This window comes from Rhinopithecus roxellana, chromosome 2, assembly GCF_007565055.1.
Source record: "Rhinopithecus roxellana isolate Shanxi Qingling chromosome 2, ASM756505v1, whole genome shotgun sequence".
In the NCBI taxonomy this organism is placed as follows: domain Eukaryota; kingdom Metazoa; phylum Chordata; class Mammalia; order Primates; family Cercopithecidae; genus Rhinopithecus; species Rhinopithecus roxellana.
The window spans coordinates 56549152-56565592 of NC_044550.1; the positions used below are offsets into that span (position 1 = coordinate 56549152).

At 37.5% G+C, this 16441-nt stretch overlaps 1 protein-coding gene across 3 annotated transcripts in view; it reads right to left on the reverse strand.

Annotated features, from left to right (window-relative positions):
- Positions 1–16441, reverse strand: part of LRBA (LPS responsive beige-like anchor protein) — a 779214-nt gene that overhangs the window by 591505 nt on the left and 171268 nt on the right. For all 3 annotated transcript variants that reach the window (XM_030916318.1, XM_010372523.2, XM_030916327.1), the window contains exons 26-30: positions 16210–16390; positions 11440–11561; positions 10888–10995; positions 3620–3779; positions 17–458 (exon numbers count right to left, since the gene is read on the reverse strand). In XM_030916318.1, coding sequence (XP_030772178.1) covers positions 17–458; positions 3620–3779; positions 10888–10995; positions 11440–11561; positions 16210–16390 — 1013 coding nt within the window. The remainder of the gene's footprint in view (positions 1–16; positions 459–3619; positions 3780–10887; positions 10996–11439; positions 11562–16209; positions 16391–16441) is intronic.

The window sequence follows — 16441 nt, forward strand, 5'->3', positions numbered from 1 at the left end:
AACCTATTTTCAGTACCTGTCAAAAGATCTGAACTGCACAGGTTGTTCCACAGACAGATCACCAAGGGCTCCAAGGCAGGCTGGTGGCAGAAGGGCAGGATCCACTGTGACTCCATCTGCTGGTATGTTAACCAAGCTTCGGAGAATGTCTTTCACATTGACATTTTTTGAAACCGAAACTGACGGCGTAGCCTTAGTGTCCAACTCATTTCCTCTGTCATTTTTGGTTTCTGGAGACTTATTGACTTCTAAAGAAAGAGTAGATAGCACCTCGCTGATTGCATCTGGGCCTGCACTGACTCCAGGAGGTGCTGTGTGAGGAGTTACTTCCACATGGCTTCCTAAACCAGTGGCTGTTTCTTCCCCAATGCCTGAGTCCCTCCTTCGAGCAGATGATGTGCTTTCAGATTCTTCCACTGATGCCGTAGTTAAAGTGCTGAATGCTGCTGGTGTGATTTCTATATCACACCCAGAAACAGAAGAAATAAACAAAAATTTAGTACTAATTTTTAAAAGGTATATTCAATCCTAATAGCTATCTACTGTTTTGAATTATGAAATACATCATGTTCTAAAAGAGTAAAACCTAATTACATATTCTATAAAATGTACTGAGTGGATACGCCTATTATCAAGAGACATAGTATAATAAAATAAATAAATACTTGCAAAAATTATCTAAAGTAATGGGTAGCAATACAAGGTCGAAAGTCATTGGCCATAAGAAAAAGTCTACAATCTGTGTGTGTGTGTGTGTGTGTGTGTGTGTGTGTGTGTCTGTTGCCCAGGCTGGAGTACAGTGCTGTGATCTAGGCTCACTGTAGCCTTGACCTCCTAGGCTATCCTCCCACCTAAGACTCTCAAGTAGCTGAGACCCCAGGTGTGTGCCAACACATCTGGCTAATTTTTCTATTTTTTTGTAGAGATGAGGTTTCACCATGTTGCCCAGGCTAGTCTCGAACTCCTGAGCTCAAGCAATCTACCAGCCTAGGCCTCCCAAAGTGCTAGGATTACAGGCATGCACCACCACGCCTGGCCCAAGTCCACAATCTTTAGGATAAAATAAAAAGCTCTACCTCAAACATGGTTACTGCAGCTGGAAAACTTGTTACCTCTTCTACAAGCATAAATAATTCAATGATCCTTAAAATCCAGTTCAACGAGGAATGCCTCCTTTTCTATTTAATTCTCACTCCCTTTAATCAGGGTTTCAACCCATTCTTGCAAAAATGGTCTTATCAAGGTCACCAAAAAATCTTCATCTTGCTAACTCCAATGGTCAGTTTTCAGTCCTAACAGGACTTCACATAACAGCAGCAGCTAATTATTCCCTCCAACTAGACAATGCTTCCTTTCCTCAGCTTGCAGGACACCATTCTCTTTTTGTTTTCCTTGTACTACCTCACTGATTGTTCCTTTTTAACATCTCTCACCTCTTTTTCTCCCTGATTTCTTAAGCTGGAGGGACACAAGGCTCAGTCCTTGTTCCTCTTATGTTCTCTATCTACATTTGGTCCCTTCATGATATCATTCATTCTCCAAGTTTTAAATACCACTATCCCCCCACCAAAAAAGTCAAACTATTAAATACAACTGCTACCCTACAACTTATCTTACATGTCTAAAAAACATCTCAAACTCAACATGCTGAAAACTGAATTTCTTCTCTTTTTATCTTTCCCTGAAAATCTCTTTCACCTTTAATCTACTCCACTGTACCTTGTAATCATTTTTGACTACCTTTTTCATTCACACAATGCACAGCTAATGTTTTAAAATCCTGTTTTTTCTACCACTAAGACATATCCAGAATCTGACTGCCTCTCACCATCTCTAGTTGCCAACCTAATCCATCCCACCATAACTTCTTGCCTCGATTACTGATTACTGCAATATCCTCCTAACTGGTTGTGGAGGAGGGTTGTTTCAATAATCCCACTGCCCCATGTCTCCTGGTACTCATCCCTTGATAAGCCCTTGAAGCTGGACTAGGCTTGACTGACAATAACCAACAGGATCTGGCAAAAGCAGCAGTGGGCCAGTGCTTGGCCCACATTTTAAGAAGGTCTGGCAGCTCTTGTATTCCCAGAATCTCTGAACATCTCTGTAAGAAGTGTGGCTTATTTCTGATCTACCTTGCTGGAAAGAACATGTAGAGAGATGATATGGAGACAGATATGCTCTCCAAACTAATGAAGGAAACCAGGAATTCATTTGAGAACAAGTATCAAGGCTGCAGACATATAATCCCAGCTCAGCTGTTTTAGTCAGTCAGTCTCAGCTCTTGGAGCCATCCCACCTGAGGCACTACATACACTATTAGAAAAGTCACCTTAGATTTTCCAGACCCAGCAAACAACATCTGAAACAGGGATAAACCATGCCCACTGTGCCCTATCCAAATATAACTCAAGGAATCATGTAAGAAAGATGAAAATGGTTGTGGTCTTAGGCCACTAAGCTGCAGGGTAAGGTGGTAAACAGCAGTACCTGACACTGATTATCCTTGCCCTCTATAACCTCTACACAGGATATAGAGTTACTTTTTTTTTTTTTTTTTTGAAAACGGAGTCTCACTCTGTCACCCAGGCTGGAGTGCTGGAGTGGGATCTCTGCTCACTGCAACTTTTGCCTCCCAGGTTCAAGGGTTCAAGCAATTCTCCTGCCTCAGCCTCCTAAGTAGCTGGGATTACAGGCACCCACCACCACGCCCGGCTAATATTTGTATTTTTAGTAGAGATAGGGTTTTACCGTGCTGGCCAGGCTAATCTCCAACTCCTGACCTCACGTGATCCAGCTGCCTCAGCTTCCCAAAGTGCTGGATTACTGGCGTGAGCCACCACGCCCAGCCCAGAGGTATTTTTAAAAACATAAACTGTAACTCCTGTTCTCAAAACCCTCCAATGAGCTCTCATTGCCCTCAGAGAAAAATCCATACCCAATAACTCCTGGTCATTCCTTATATTTTTACCCTGCTTATTATTTTCTTTTCTTTTTTTTTTAAGCACTTTTACCACCTTCTAAAATACTATACAATTTACTTGTAACATGTACATATTTTTTATCTCCTCCCATTAGAATATAAGCTCCATAAGAACATTGATTTTTTGTTTTGTTTTAGTCATGAATATATACCCAAGTATCCAGTAGATATTGAATGAATGTCGAGTGAATAATAAATTGCCTCCTTTGGGTGGCAGCTACTTCTATAACTGCAACAGTTACTTAACTAACTATACTTTTATAACTGGCAGCTACTTTTAAAACTCCAGTTATTGTAGTTACTTGTTTATAAGTCTGTCTCTTGTAAGAGAATAGGAGTTAGTGATTCTTCACAGCAAATTAAGTCAATAAAATTTTTTGACTCTTTACTTGTATAAGATACCATTTTCTGACTTACCTTTAATTAGATGGTTCATTTAAAGAACAAAAAAATCCCAGATGCAATTAATTACACGATATTTAAGCCAAAACATTTAGTTAATAATAAAAATATATGTATGCTCTCACTTAATTTACACATAAATGGATTTAAATTCCAGTATCAATATTTTAACCATCAAAAGTAAGTAACATTTATTTGAAATTTGGTACAAAGGAATAGAAAATGCAAACTTACCAGAGAGTGATACATTCCCATTTTCACTGCCAGTTTCCGTAAATGACTGGCTATGCCTTTCATTTTGGGGTTCCAAAATGTCTCTGTACTTGGAGACCATAAGAACAGAGATAAAGTATACTACTGCCAAGGCTAAAAATTGAGCTTGTTTGCTATCCTCCTGGGAAAAAATAAATAAATAAGTTGATTATGTAACCATAAAATAACATAATTACATTTTACATCACAACGTTTAAATACAAAACATATTCACAAATCTTTCAATATACAAAGACATACCTATATAAATAATAAATTTATTAATAAACTTACTTGAGCAAACATTAGGCAAAGACTCTTAGAGAAATGTCTTTAAATGAGAGGTTTTATACTTGCAAAACATGGAGAGAAGCTAGCTCATTTTTAAAAATTATTCAATCTAAAGACGTATGTCCTAATACACACTATAATGTTAATCAAACAAATAGTAATTATAACTACATGAAACAAGTCAGATGCAGTGGCTCATACCTGTAATCCCAGTACTTTGGGGGGCCAAACCAGGCAGATCACTTAAGGTCAGGAGTTTGAGACCAGCCTGGCCAACATAGTGAAACCCCATCTCTACTAAAAATATAAAAATTAGCCAGGTGTGGTTGCACATGCCTGTAATCCCAGCTACTCAGGAGCCTGAGGTGGGAGAATGGCTTGAACCCAGGAGGCAGAGGTTGCAGTGAGCCGAGATCGCATCACTGCACTCCAGTCTTGGTGACAGAGTGAGTAAGACTCCACCTCAATACATACATACATACATACATACATACATACATATATACGTACATACATACATGACGATATGAGGATAACTGGTTATTATTATCTATAATCATAAAAGCTAAAATACATAAAATTATCACAATAAAAGTGCTAAAAAATAAACATGCAGGAGAAAAAAAAAGAAGCTATTAGATACAGAATATGATGTCAAAGGAATTCCTTCTTTTCTTTTTTGAGATAGGGTCCTACTTCATCATCCAGGCTGCAGTACAATGGCACAATCATAGCTCACTGTACCCCTGAACTCCCGTGCTCAAGAGATCTTCTCGCCTCAGCCTCCCAAGTAGCTAGGACTACAGGAATACACCACCACACACAGTTAATTTTTGTTTTTTAATTTCTTGAAGAGACAGGTTCTTGTTATGTAGCTCAGGCTGGTCTCCAACTCCTAGCCTCAAGCAATCCTTCTGACTTGGCCTCCCAAAGCACTGGGATTATAGGTGTGAGCTCCCACACCTGACCACAAAGAAATTTTTGAGAGTATTTTAAACAGTACAAACAATTATGTATCAGGATTAAAAATAAAGTATGAGAAAGTAGACAAATTAGACTGACCTCTTGAAGGGCCTAGGCTCCATTCTAGCTCTACCGGTCACCTATGTATCTGTATATCACTGACCTCTTCATCTAGTCAAATTCCCCATCTTCAAGGAGAACCTACACACATCACTATTCTACGAACTTTCCCAAATAGGTTTGAACTTGTTAATTTAAAGAAAAAACTCAAGGTTATGCATCAAACTCTGAAAAGCAAAGGCTCAAGTAGAAGGTAAATTTAAAATTTAAAATAAGAACATGAAGAACACTGTTCCCTATCAGATATGAATACAGGCATACCATGGAGATACCACAGGTTTAGTTCCGGACCACTGCAGTAAAGTGGCTATCACAATAAAGTGAGTCACACAAATATTTTGGTTGCCGAGTGTATATAAAAGTTACATTTACACTACACTGTAATCTATTAATTGTACAACAGCATTATATCTAAAACAAAAATGCACATACCTTCATTTAAAAATACTTTATTGCTTAAAAATGCTAACAATTATCTGACCCTTCAGTGAGTTACAATCTTTTTGCTAGTAGAAGGTTGTGTCTCCATGTTCATGGATGTTGACTGATGGGTGAGGGTGGTAACTGCAGCAATCTCTTAAAATAAGACAACAAACTTTGCCACAGTAACTGAATCTTTTTTTCACAAAAGATTTTTCTGTAGCAAGCAATGCTGTTTGATATCATTTTACTCACAGGATTGAACCCTACTAATGCTTTATCAAACACATTTAGGTAATATTCTAAATCCTTTATCATTTCAACAATGTTCACAGTATCTTCATCATGAGTGGATTCCACTGCAGGAAACCACTTTCTTTGCTTATCCATAGGAAGCAACTCTTCATTTGTTGGAGTATTATCATGAGATTGTAGCAATTCAATCACATGTTTAGGCTCTGCTTCTCTTTCTGATTCTCTTGCTATTTCCACCACATCAGCAGTGACTTCCTCCATGGAAATCATGAACTCCTCAAAGTCATCCATGAGAATTGGAATCAATTTCTTCCAAACTCCTGTTAACACTGATATGTGGATTTCTTCCCGTGAATCACATGGGTTCTTCATGGTATCTACGATAGTGGATGAATTCCAGAAGATTTTCCATTTACTTTGCCCAGATCCATCAAAGGAATTACTATCTATAGCAGCTACAGTCTAATAAAATTTATGTATTAAATAATAAGACGAAGTATTTCTTAAATAGTAAGTCAAATGACTCTTAATCCATAAACTGCAAAATGAATATTTCACTAACAAGCATGAAAATAACATGAATCTCCTTGTATATCTGATCAGAGCTCTTGGGTGACCAGGTTTATTATCAATGAGCAGTAATAATTTGAAAAGACTCTTTTCTTCAAACAGGTCTCAATAGTGGGCTTACAACATTCAGTAAGCCATGCTGTAAACAGATGCACTATTACCCAGGCTTTGCCATTCCATTTATAGAGCGTAGGCAGAGTAGATTTGGCATAACTCTTAAGGGTCCCAGGATTTTCAGAATGATAAATGTGCATTGGCTTTAACTTAAAGTCACCAGCTGTATTAGTCCCTAACAAGAGAATCAGCCTGTCCTTGGTAACACTGAGGCCAGGCATTGACTTCCTGGTAGCTAGGAATGTTGTAGGATGGTATCTTCTTCCAATAAAAGGTGTTTTGTCCACAGTGAAAATCTGTTGCTTAGTAGCTACCTTCATCCCTTTCTTAGCTAGCTCTTCTGAACTTAGTGCTTCACCTTGTACTTTTCTGTTATGGAGACGGCTTCTTTCCTTAAACTTTATGAACCAACCTCTGCTAGCTTCACTTTTCTTCTGCAGCTTCCTCACTTCTCTCGGCCTTTACAGAATTGAAGAGAGTTAGAGCCTTGTCTGAAACAGGCTTTGGCCTAAGCAAACAGTGTGGCTGGTTTGATCTTTTATACAGACCACTAAACCTTTCTTCAACTTAACAGTATAAAGCTGTTTTACTTCTTATCAGTCATTTGCTAACTGGAGTAATCGTTTACTTTTAATTTCCTTTAAGAACTTTGCATTTGTATTCACAACTTGGCTAAACGTTTGGCACAAGAAGCCCAGCTTTTGGCCTGTATCAGCTTTTGATATATCATCCTCACTAAGCATAATCATTTCTAGCATTTTATTTAAAGTGAGAGACATGAGAGGCCATTGTAGGGCTATTAATTGACCTCACTGCAATATTGCTGTGTTTCAGGGAATAGAGAGACAGGGGAATGGCCCCTCCCAAGGAGAGGAGGAGAGATGGGAATGGCCAGTTCGTAGCACACTCAGATATTTATTAAGTTGTAATAAGTTTTAAGACTGTCTTAAATGGGTGTGATTTGTGGTGCCCCAAGACAATTACAATAGTACCAGCAAAGATCACTGATGACAGATCACCATAACAGATAAATAATAATAATGAAAAGGTTTGAAATATTGTAAGAATTACCAATATATGATATAAAGACATAAAGTAAGCACATGCTGTTGGATGAATAGCACAGATAGACTAGCTCGACACAGAGTTGCCAAACAGCATCAATTTGTAAAAAATCCAGTAATCAGCAATGTGCAATAGCAAAGCACAATAAAATAAGGCATGTCTGTAAATGGAAACTAATGGTAAAACTAATGAGACTAACAGTTAATACTTAATGTCAAAAAATTTGGATATAATCAATTTCAGAGAAACAGAAGATAGGCTCGATTTGAACATATCCACTTGATGCAATTCTTCAACATATTTGTAATCCATGATCTGACAAAATGTATGGTATTTTGCAGGTTCATGTGTAATGACTTCTTAGTCTGTTGAAAAAAATAAAGGTTCATTTGTCTTTTTTATAAACCACCCCTTTTCTCTAGGCATAGCCATGTTCTTCTGCCACACAATTCTGCCATCTAATAACTGCTGCTAATGACATTAATATTCAAAATGCAGACAAATAATTTACTTGTCCTTAACTTCTTAGTCCGTTATAAATTAGTTATGCCAATCTAAATCCTTATTTAGCCCATTAATATGTTCAATGTTTACTAACTACCACATGAACTTTACAGTATATGCCCGATTTTTGGCCTCAAATAAAAAATATCCCATAAATCTTTTACATTTAAATCCTAACTCCTGAAATAAATTTGCTTTCCATTGTAGCTGTCATTTATTGAATATTTACTGTATGCCAGGCACTGTGCTATGTATTTCACATATATTTTTATTAGCAAACTTGAACAAGATAAGGCTTAGAGAAGCAACTTACTTAAGGATATATAGTATGTAAAAAAGCAAATCTGAACTCAGATTAGGGTGATTAAAAACCTTAGCTCTTAACCTCAAGGTAGAAATTTCTTTATGTCCTCGATCTTAGGTCATTTCCTTTTTCTTTCTATTTTTTAAATTTTTTTATTTTATTTTACTTATTTATTTTTATTTTTATTTATTTATTTATTTATTTTGAGACGGAATCTCACTCTGTTGCCCAGGCAGAGCACAGTGACCGGATCTCAGCTCACTGCAAGCTCCACCTCCCGGGTTTACGCCATTCTCCTGCCTCAGCCTCCCGAGTAGCTGGGATTACAGGCACCCGCCACCTCGCCCGGCTAGTTTTTTGTATTTTTTAGTAGAGACGGGGTTTCACCGTGTTAGCCAGGATGGTCTCGATCTCCTGACCTTGTCATCCGCCCGCTTCAGTCTCCCAAAGTGCTGGGATTACAGGCCTGAGCCACTGCGCCCGGCCAGTCATTTCCTTTTTCATCAAAGGTTCCCTTTTTTCCCTAAAGAGGCTAAACTCTAGCATGTAAAATATAGTGTTTTCTTTTTTTCTAAAACTCCTATAAGGTGATTATATAACTTTTATAATCACAAAATACTTAAAATTATTTATCACTTTCAGTAATCATGTAGTAAAAGAGATATTCTAATTCTGTTTGGAGAATATTGTAATATAATAACTGGTTAGAAGGTTTTACAAGAGCCAAATCATCCAGAGGCACTGTGAAGAGTTCGGATTCCATTTAACCACTAAAAGATGGTATTAGAGAATTCTGAAAGAAAAATAGTAACATCATCTATTCCAGTTTGTTTGTTTGTTTAAGAGACAGGGTCTTGCTCTGTCGCCCAGGCTGGAGTGTAGTGACACAATCACAGCTCACAGTAACTTTGACCTCCTAGGCTCCAGCGATCCTCCCCAACTCAGCCTCCCAAGTAACTAGGACTAGAGGCATGTGCTACCACATGTGGCTAATTCTATTCTAGATTTTTAAAGATCATTCTAGGAAATATAAAGTTATGGACAATAGACTCAGAACCTGCCCAATGGGAAACAAGTGAACAGAGGAGAAAACAGCAACATTTGGTCCTCAAATTGACCACATTCAAAGGATTCCAGGGGGAAAAAAAGTTGATGCCTTCTTAATTAAAGGAATAATAACAGCTACTAGAGAACTGAGATCTAAGAAGGTAGTACAGCCTTTTAGTTAAGATCAAAATTTCAAGAGTCAAATTCCCTAAGTCCTAAACTCACTTTCACCTCTTACTAATTGTATAATCTTAAGCACATTACTTCAATATTGCTAATTCCCTCACAGAATTATTGTGAGAATTAAACATACATATACAGCAGCGGTCCCCAACCTTTTTGGCACAAGGGACTGGTTTCACAGAAGACAATTATTCCATGGACCTGTGGGGGGTAAGAGGTGGGGTGGGGGTAGGGGGTATGGTTTCAGGATGATTCAAGTGCATTACATTTATAACTAGATTCTCATAAGGAACGCACAACCAAGATCTGTCGCATGCACAGTTCACAATAGGGTTCATGCTCCTATGAGAATCTAATGCTCCTGCTGATCTGACAGGAGGCGGAGCTCAGATTCACTCCTCACCCTCTGCTCACCTCACCTCCTGCTGTGCAGCCTAAGTGCATATCAGTGGTCTGGGGGTTGGGGACCCCTGATAAGAGTATCCAGTATTATGTTTAATACACAGTAAGTATTCAATACTATTAAGTAGTGATAATACTCCAAATTCTACATGTGTATAAAAACCTAGTCAAGAACTAAAGAGAACCAAACTATTGAAAAAAAAAAAGGAGGGGAAACAGAAAAATTGAGGTTAGAAAGTTTATAAGAAATATACATGTAAAACATATAGTAAGTGTTCAACTAATATTTACTAATGATAATATTCCAAATGCTGACGAGTGCAATTACAATTAATTTTTACTTCCATCTTTATATTTTCTATATGACTTTAAATTTTCTACGTAAGAATTAGCAATGTTTTCTATCAAAATCAGCCGAAACAAAACTGTTTTTCATCTTTAGAAAATCAGAAACACCAAACTGAGAGCAAAATTTCATCATGCACCTTTTTATCACATTAGTATACCTTTGAGGAAAAAATATCCAATATTCAGTAAAATAACATGCCACTCAGAAGTTGAATATTTTATTACATTCAGAGCATCAATTTTAGAATTAGGACTGGTAGGTTCGAATCCTGATTTTATCACTGTTTATCAACATTAGCTTAGAGATGTTACTCAAGCTCTATGTGCCTCAGATTATTCATCTATAAAATGGAAATTACAATAGTACAGCTCAAGAAGTTGTTGGACTTAATGAATACATGTATAGTACTTAGACTGCTGACTATGTAATAATGCATTATTCCTTTTAATATCATTACACTGATCTACTAGCTCCCTTTACATAAACTATCCTTTCTAATCTTGTCATTGTTTCTAAAATCACTGTCAAAAGAACTGGTTTCTAGACCTTTCTATCTCTGTTACACTATTTGATATCACAAAGAATTTTTAATCTCAATATATTAGGCCTAAGAGGAAATATGCAACAGTTAAGAGAGAACGTGAAAGAAATATTGTAACTTACTATGTCTCTGAAAACAACTGCCCTTAGTCGATTAATATCCATGTCCTGTAGAAGTTTGTCAAGATCTCTTACTGGAGATATACCGCCAGTCACAATGTCCACCGGACTCTATTTAAGATTTTTAAAAAAATGTATATATATACACATATACACATTACACAGATATACTTTAAAAATAAACACAGTATTCCAAGAACCAGAAAAGCAAAGTTATAGCATTCCTTTCCCCACTTTGTGTGTATGCTTCTTTCTCCTTTGAGGGGTTGGGGAGAGAGGTGGAGAAAGATGGCATACAGGAAAAAATGACATATTTGAAGAAAAAAGCATCACAGAAACAAGAAAAGTAAACATCGGGAAAAGGAGACAAGATTAAGTATAAACAAATCTTTATTGTATATTTAAACACAAATATTTGAATGTTATGTCCAGGCCTAAAGTAACTATTTTAATCTCTGCCAGACTTATTTAACTTTATGTTGAAATGAGCAAATAAAAATCTTAATTGTAAAACAGGAGTATGCTTTTTGAAAATTAATTAATCTGTATACTTACCTTTGCTGCAGATTTCCCTAAGGGAATAAGGCTATGTATTGTTTTCAAGGCTTTATCTCCCCTAGTTTTCAGTTGTGAATGCTGTTGACACTCCAAACAATTCCTTACTGCTACGGCACAAACTGTAATTTATTTTAAGGAAAAGATTGGGAAAGATAAGTTAATATTTAAGATTATGGAAGTGAAAAACATCAACTACACGATATGATTTACATAAGATTTTATTCAAAACAGATGACATTCAGCTTATTCGTAAAATGTCCCTAGACTTTATCGCCTAGTGTTGGCTGTCTGATATTGTTAGCTTCCATGCTATGGCCCAGTTAAGCTTTAGGGAGGCAGCATGGCCCAGTGGTCTAAACCTTTAGGGTTTGCTGAAAGGAAATCAGTTCAGGAATCTTAAAAATAGGCTACTGTTTCTTAGATCTCAACTAAGCTAGCTGGGACAATCTTTTATTAAGAAAAGGATGGAGAATAAAAGAATTGAAAGAAATGGAAAAAAATAGGGAACAAAGCACATTACCATGAACTAGTCTAGGTAATAATCTTCTACCACCATCATTAAAGTAAATTAGTTAAACCAGAAACTTTGAGGTTTTTCTTATATTGTATCATTACAGCATATTAATTGAGACTGATAGAGGATATAGCTTTTCTAAGAAGCTCTATAGGGTCCAGCATTTACTAGCTTTCATTAAAACTGCTTAGAAACTGGGAGACAGGAAAAGGAATTTGATTAATATACAGTCTAAAATTACCTAAGGCTCCCACAAATCAGGCAGTTAGATTAATTAGAAATTAATTTTTGGATTTTAAATGATGAATTACATCATGTACCCTTCACTATGAATTGCTTGATACCATGTAATCATTTAAATTCCCTCCAAATCTGTAGCACTCAAGGTACTTAAACTGAGCAAAGGAGCGAGAGCAAATTAGGAACAAAATAGCAAACTTAAGTGAGGACTTCACAGAGAATCACTGGTGTATCACATGGCTAGCAGGCATGAGAATTTAGAAAGAAAGTGTTCTGAAAGGTGCCCAAAGAGAGCAATAAAAGTTGAAAGAAAGGAAGGAGGGAACAAGTGGAGGGAAGACAGAATAGGGAATACAACTTTGTCAAATTTGGTATCAGACCCAAGAAATATTTTACTTTGTCAAATTTGCTATCAGACCCAGGAAATACTTTCCATACAATCTTTTTCACAAGTTGCATAAAATCAAATTTGGATCTGTACTACAAAGTTAAAAATCACACCTCATTTCCTGGTTTGAACCAGTTATTCTTATTGTTGCCATCCTAACTTCTAACCCCAAACTCAGGAAACAACAGGAATGAGGACACCAGTGTCCATCAACAGATAACTAGATAAAAAAATGTGGTATATATACACAATGAAATACTATTCAGCCACAAAAAAGAAAGAAATCATGTGTTTTGCAGCAATATGGATGGAAGTGGAGATCATTATCTTAAGTGAAACAAGTCAGACATAGAAAGACAAATATTGTATGTTCTCACTTATAAGTGGGAGCTAAATAGTGTGCACACACGGATGTAGGGAGTATAATGATTGAAAATGGAGACTCAGGCTGGGCATGGGGCTCACACCTGTAATCCCAGCACTTTGGGAGGCCGAGGCGGGTGGATCACGAGGTCAGGAGATCCAGACCACCCTGGCCCACAGGGTGAAACCCCGTCTCTACTAAAAATGCAAATAATTAGCTGGGTGTGGCCGGGCGCGGTGGCTCAAGCCTGTAATCCCAGCACTTTGGGAGGCCGAGACGGGTGGATGACGAGGTCAGGAGATCGAGACCATCCTGGCTAACACGGTGAAACCCCGTCTCTATTAAAAAATACAAAAAACTAGCCGGACAAGGTGGCGGGCGCCTGTAGTCCCAGCTACTCGGGAGACTGAGGCAGGAGAATGGCGTAAACCCGGGAGGTGGAGCTTGCAGTGAGCTGAGATCCAGCCAGTGCACTCCAGCCTGGGCAACAGAGCGAGACTCCATCTCAAAAAAAAAAAAAAAAAAAAGAATTAGCTGGGTGTGAAGTAGTCCCAGCTACTCAGGAGGCTGAGATAGGGGACTCACTTGAACCCAGAAGGCAGAGATTGCAGTGAGCCGAGATCTTGCCACTGCACTCCAGCCTGGCGACAGAGTAAGGCTCCATGTCAAAAAAAAGAAGAAAGAAAGAAAGAGGAAGAGGGAGAGAGAACAACGTATATTATTCATGTGATGGATACCCTAAAAGCCCTAACTTCACCACTAAGCAATCCATGTATGTAACAAAATTGTACTTGTACCCCACAAATTTATACAATTTTTTAAAAAATGATATCACATGTTTGGACTGTTACTTTGCTTACTATACTCTACTAAATGATCTTGGACAAGTCATTTTTAAGTCTCATTTCCATATATAGAACAGACTGTACTGGGGTAGATTAAATTATCTTTTAATTCTTTCCATGGCTATGAAAAACTAGGAACAAAGAGTATTTCCCTAGCCTCTGAATCTGATTATTCTTGAGTAAAGCTTTGCTAGTATAGCCTTGTACTTTTACTTCTAGAAATGTACTCTTTCTAGGAAATTGAAAAGGCTTTGAAAATGGCACACGTGGAGCAATAAAGTCTAAATATTTTAATTATAATACTAATAAAGAAGTATACTAATAGAAAGATTAAAGAAGTATATACTACAATAGAAAGAGTAGGAGCACTAGTTAGACAAAAGTATAGTACTGAAATTCTACCTTCACCAATTAGAGCTTTTCAGCTATAGGTAAGTTTCCCAATTTCTTTTATCTTCAATTTCCTCATGAATAAAAAGGACAAAATTGTCACCGTGAAAATCAACAATTGCCGGGCGCAGTGGCTCACGCCTGTAATCCCAGCGCTTTGGGCGGCCGAGACGGGCGGATCACTAGGTCAGGAGATCGAGACCATCCTGGCTAACACGGTGAAACCCCGTCTCTACTAAAAAAATACAAAAAACTAGCCGGGCGAGATGGCGGGCGCCTGTAGTCCCAGCTACTCAGGAGGCTGAGGCAGGAGAATGGCGTAAACCCGGGAGGCGGAGCTTGCAGTGAGCTGAGGTCCGGCCACTGCACTCCAGCCTGGGCGACAGAGCCAGACTCTGTCTCAAAAAAAAAAAAAAGAAAGAAAATCAACAATGACAAATGACAATAGTCAATAAATGATGGCTTTTGTTATGCTCACAATTAGAATGTCTCTTAAATTTTAAAACAACTATCTATAGATTGTTATTCCAAGTTATTTAGAATAGCTGGATATACCATTGATTATTAAATATAAAATACTTGGAATTTTACATTTAAACTAAATACTATTAAATACTTTGAATAGCATTTTGAGTAAAAATTATACTTGTGGTGAAAAGCACAGGTATACATTAGTTTATGTAACAGATATTCTTGCTAAATATGAAAAATACATCATTAACTAGATTTTCCACTTCCATGTATGTCTTCATAGGTGCTTTATCTCTTCATATGACCATGGCTCCTAATGGTTTGCTTCCATTTTTTGTGACTTCTCTCCTCACCACTTTCTCTTCATTTAATAATCAAATCATTTAACAAAGTCTCGGTATTTACAACTATATAGAAAGTTACGCAAAAAAAGTTTTGTTTTTTTCCTTTTTGTTTCACCTAAGAAGTCCAGTTAACACTAAAAAGTCATTTCATGTTTTTCTACTTTTACCTAGGGAAGAAGTGTTTCCAGGAGGAAGAGAAGAGAGATTTCATGATTTTATTAACTGCTTTAACAAATTACCACAGCTTTTTTGTATAAAGGCTGTACTTGAATGATGCTAGTTTCTAATATTGTTATTCAAGTGTGTTTGTAAGAGAAGCAGCATCAACATCACCTGGGACTTGGTAGTCAATTTTAGGCCTCACCCTAGACTTCTATAACCTTTCCTTTTTGGGACAGAGTCCTGCTAAGTTGCCCAGGCTGCAGTGCACGATCTTGGCTCACTGCAATCTCCACCTCCCAGATTGGCTCACTGCAATCTCCACCTCCCAGATTCAAGTGATTCTGCTGCCTCAGCCTCCCAAGTAGCTGGGATTACAAGTGTGCACCACCACACCTGGTTAATTTTTGTATTTGTAGTAAAGACGGGTTTCACCATGTTGGCCAGGCTGGTCTCGAATTCCTGACCTCAGGTGATCTGCTCACCTTGGCCTCCCAAAGTGCTGGGATTACAGGTGTGAGCCACCACACCCAGCCTAGACCTATATAATCTAATCTGCATTTTAACAAGATCATCAAATTTATGAATCACCTTGTGTTTTTTAATCATCTTACGTTTATGTATCTCCTTAAAATTTCAGAAGCACTACTTTAGAGCAAAATGAGATAGGGGAGCACCTCTAATTCCAGCTACTAGGAAGGATGAGGAGGTGGGATCACTTGAGCCCAGGATTTTGACACTAGCCTTGGCAACAAAGCAGAACCACCATCTCAGGGAGAAAAAAGAAAAAATAATAAAAATTAAAAGGACAGGGGAGAGCGGAAACTCCTGACCAAAATCACCTTAGTAAATTTTTCAAAATACATCCTCCTTCTTCCCCATCCAACCTACCAACTACTACTATGTACATTAAAAGGTACATTAAAAAGTAACATACGACAAATTAGCTAACACATATTTTCTCACCAACAGAAGATGGATAATTTTCAGTGTCATCTCTGAATTACTGAAAATTTCTTTTAGTAAATTCCCAACGGTTTTTAACAGCTCACCTAGTCGGAGACACTGCCGCAAAATTCCTCCAGATGACATACTTTTTTCAGCTTCAATTTCAGTAAAGCCAAGAGAACTTGCAAATATAAGCACATCCACAAGGCTAATTAGCCTCTGCAAAAATGTCACAGAGGCTTCTATTGAAAGGCCTTGAGTAGGTTCAATATTTTCCAGTTCATGCTGTAAAGAATACAGTTTGACATTTATATATATATATATATATTCTGAAAA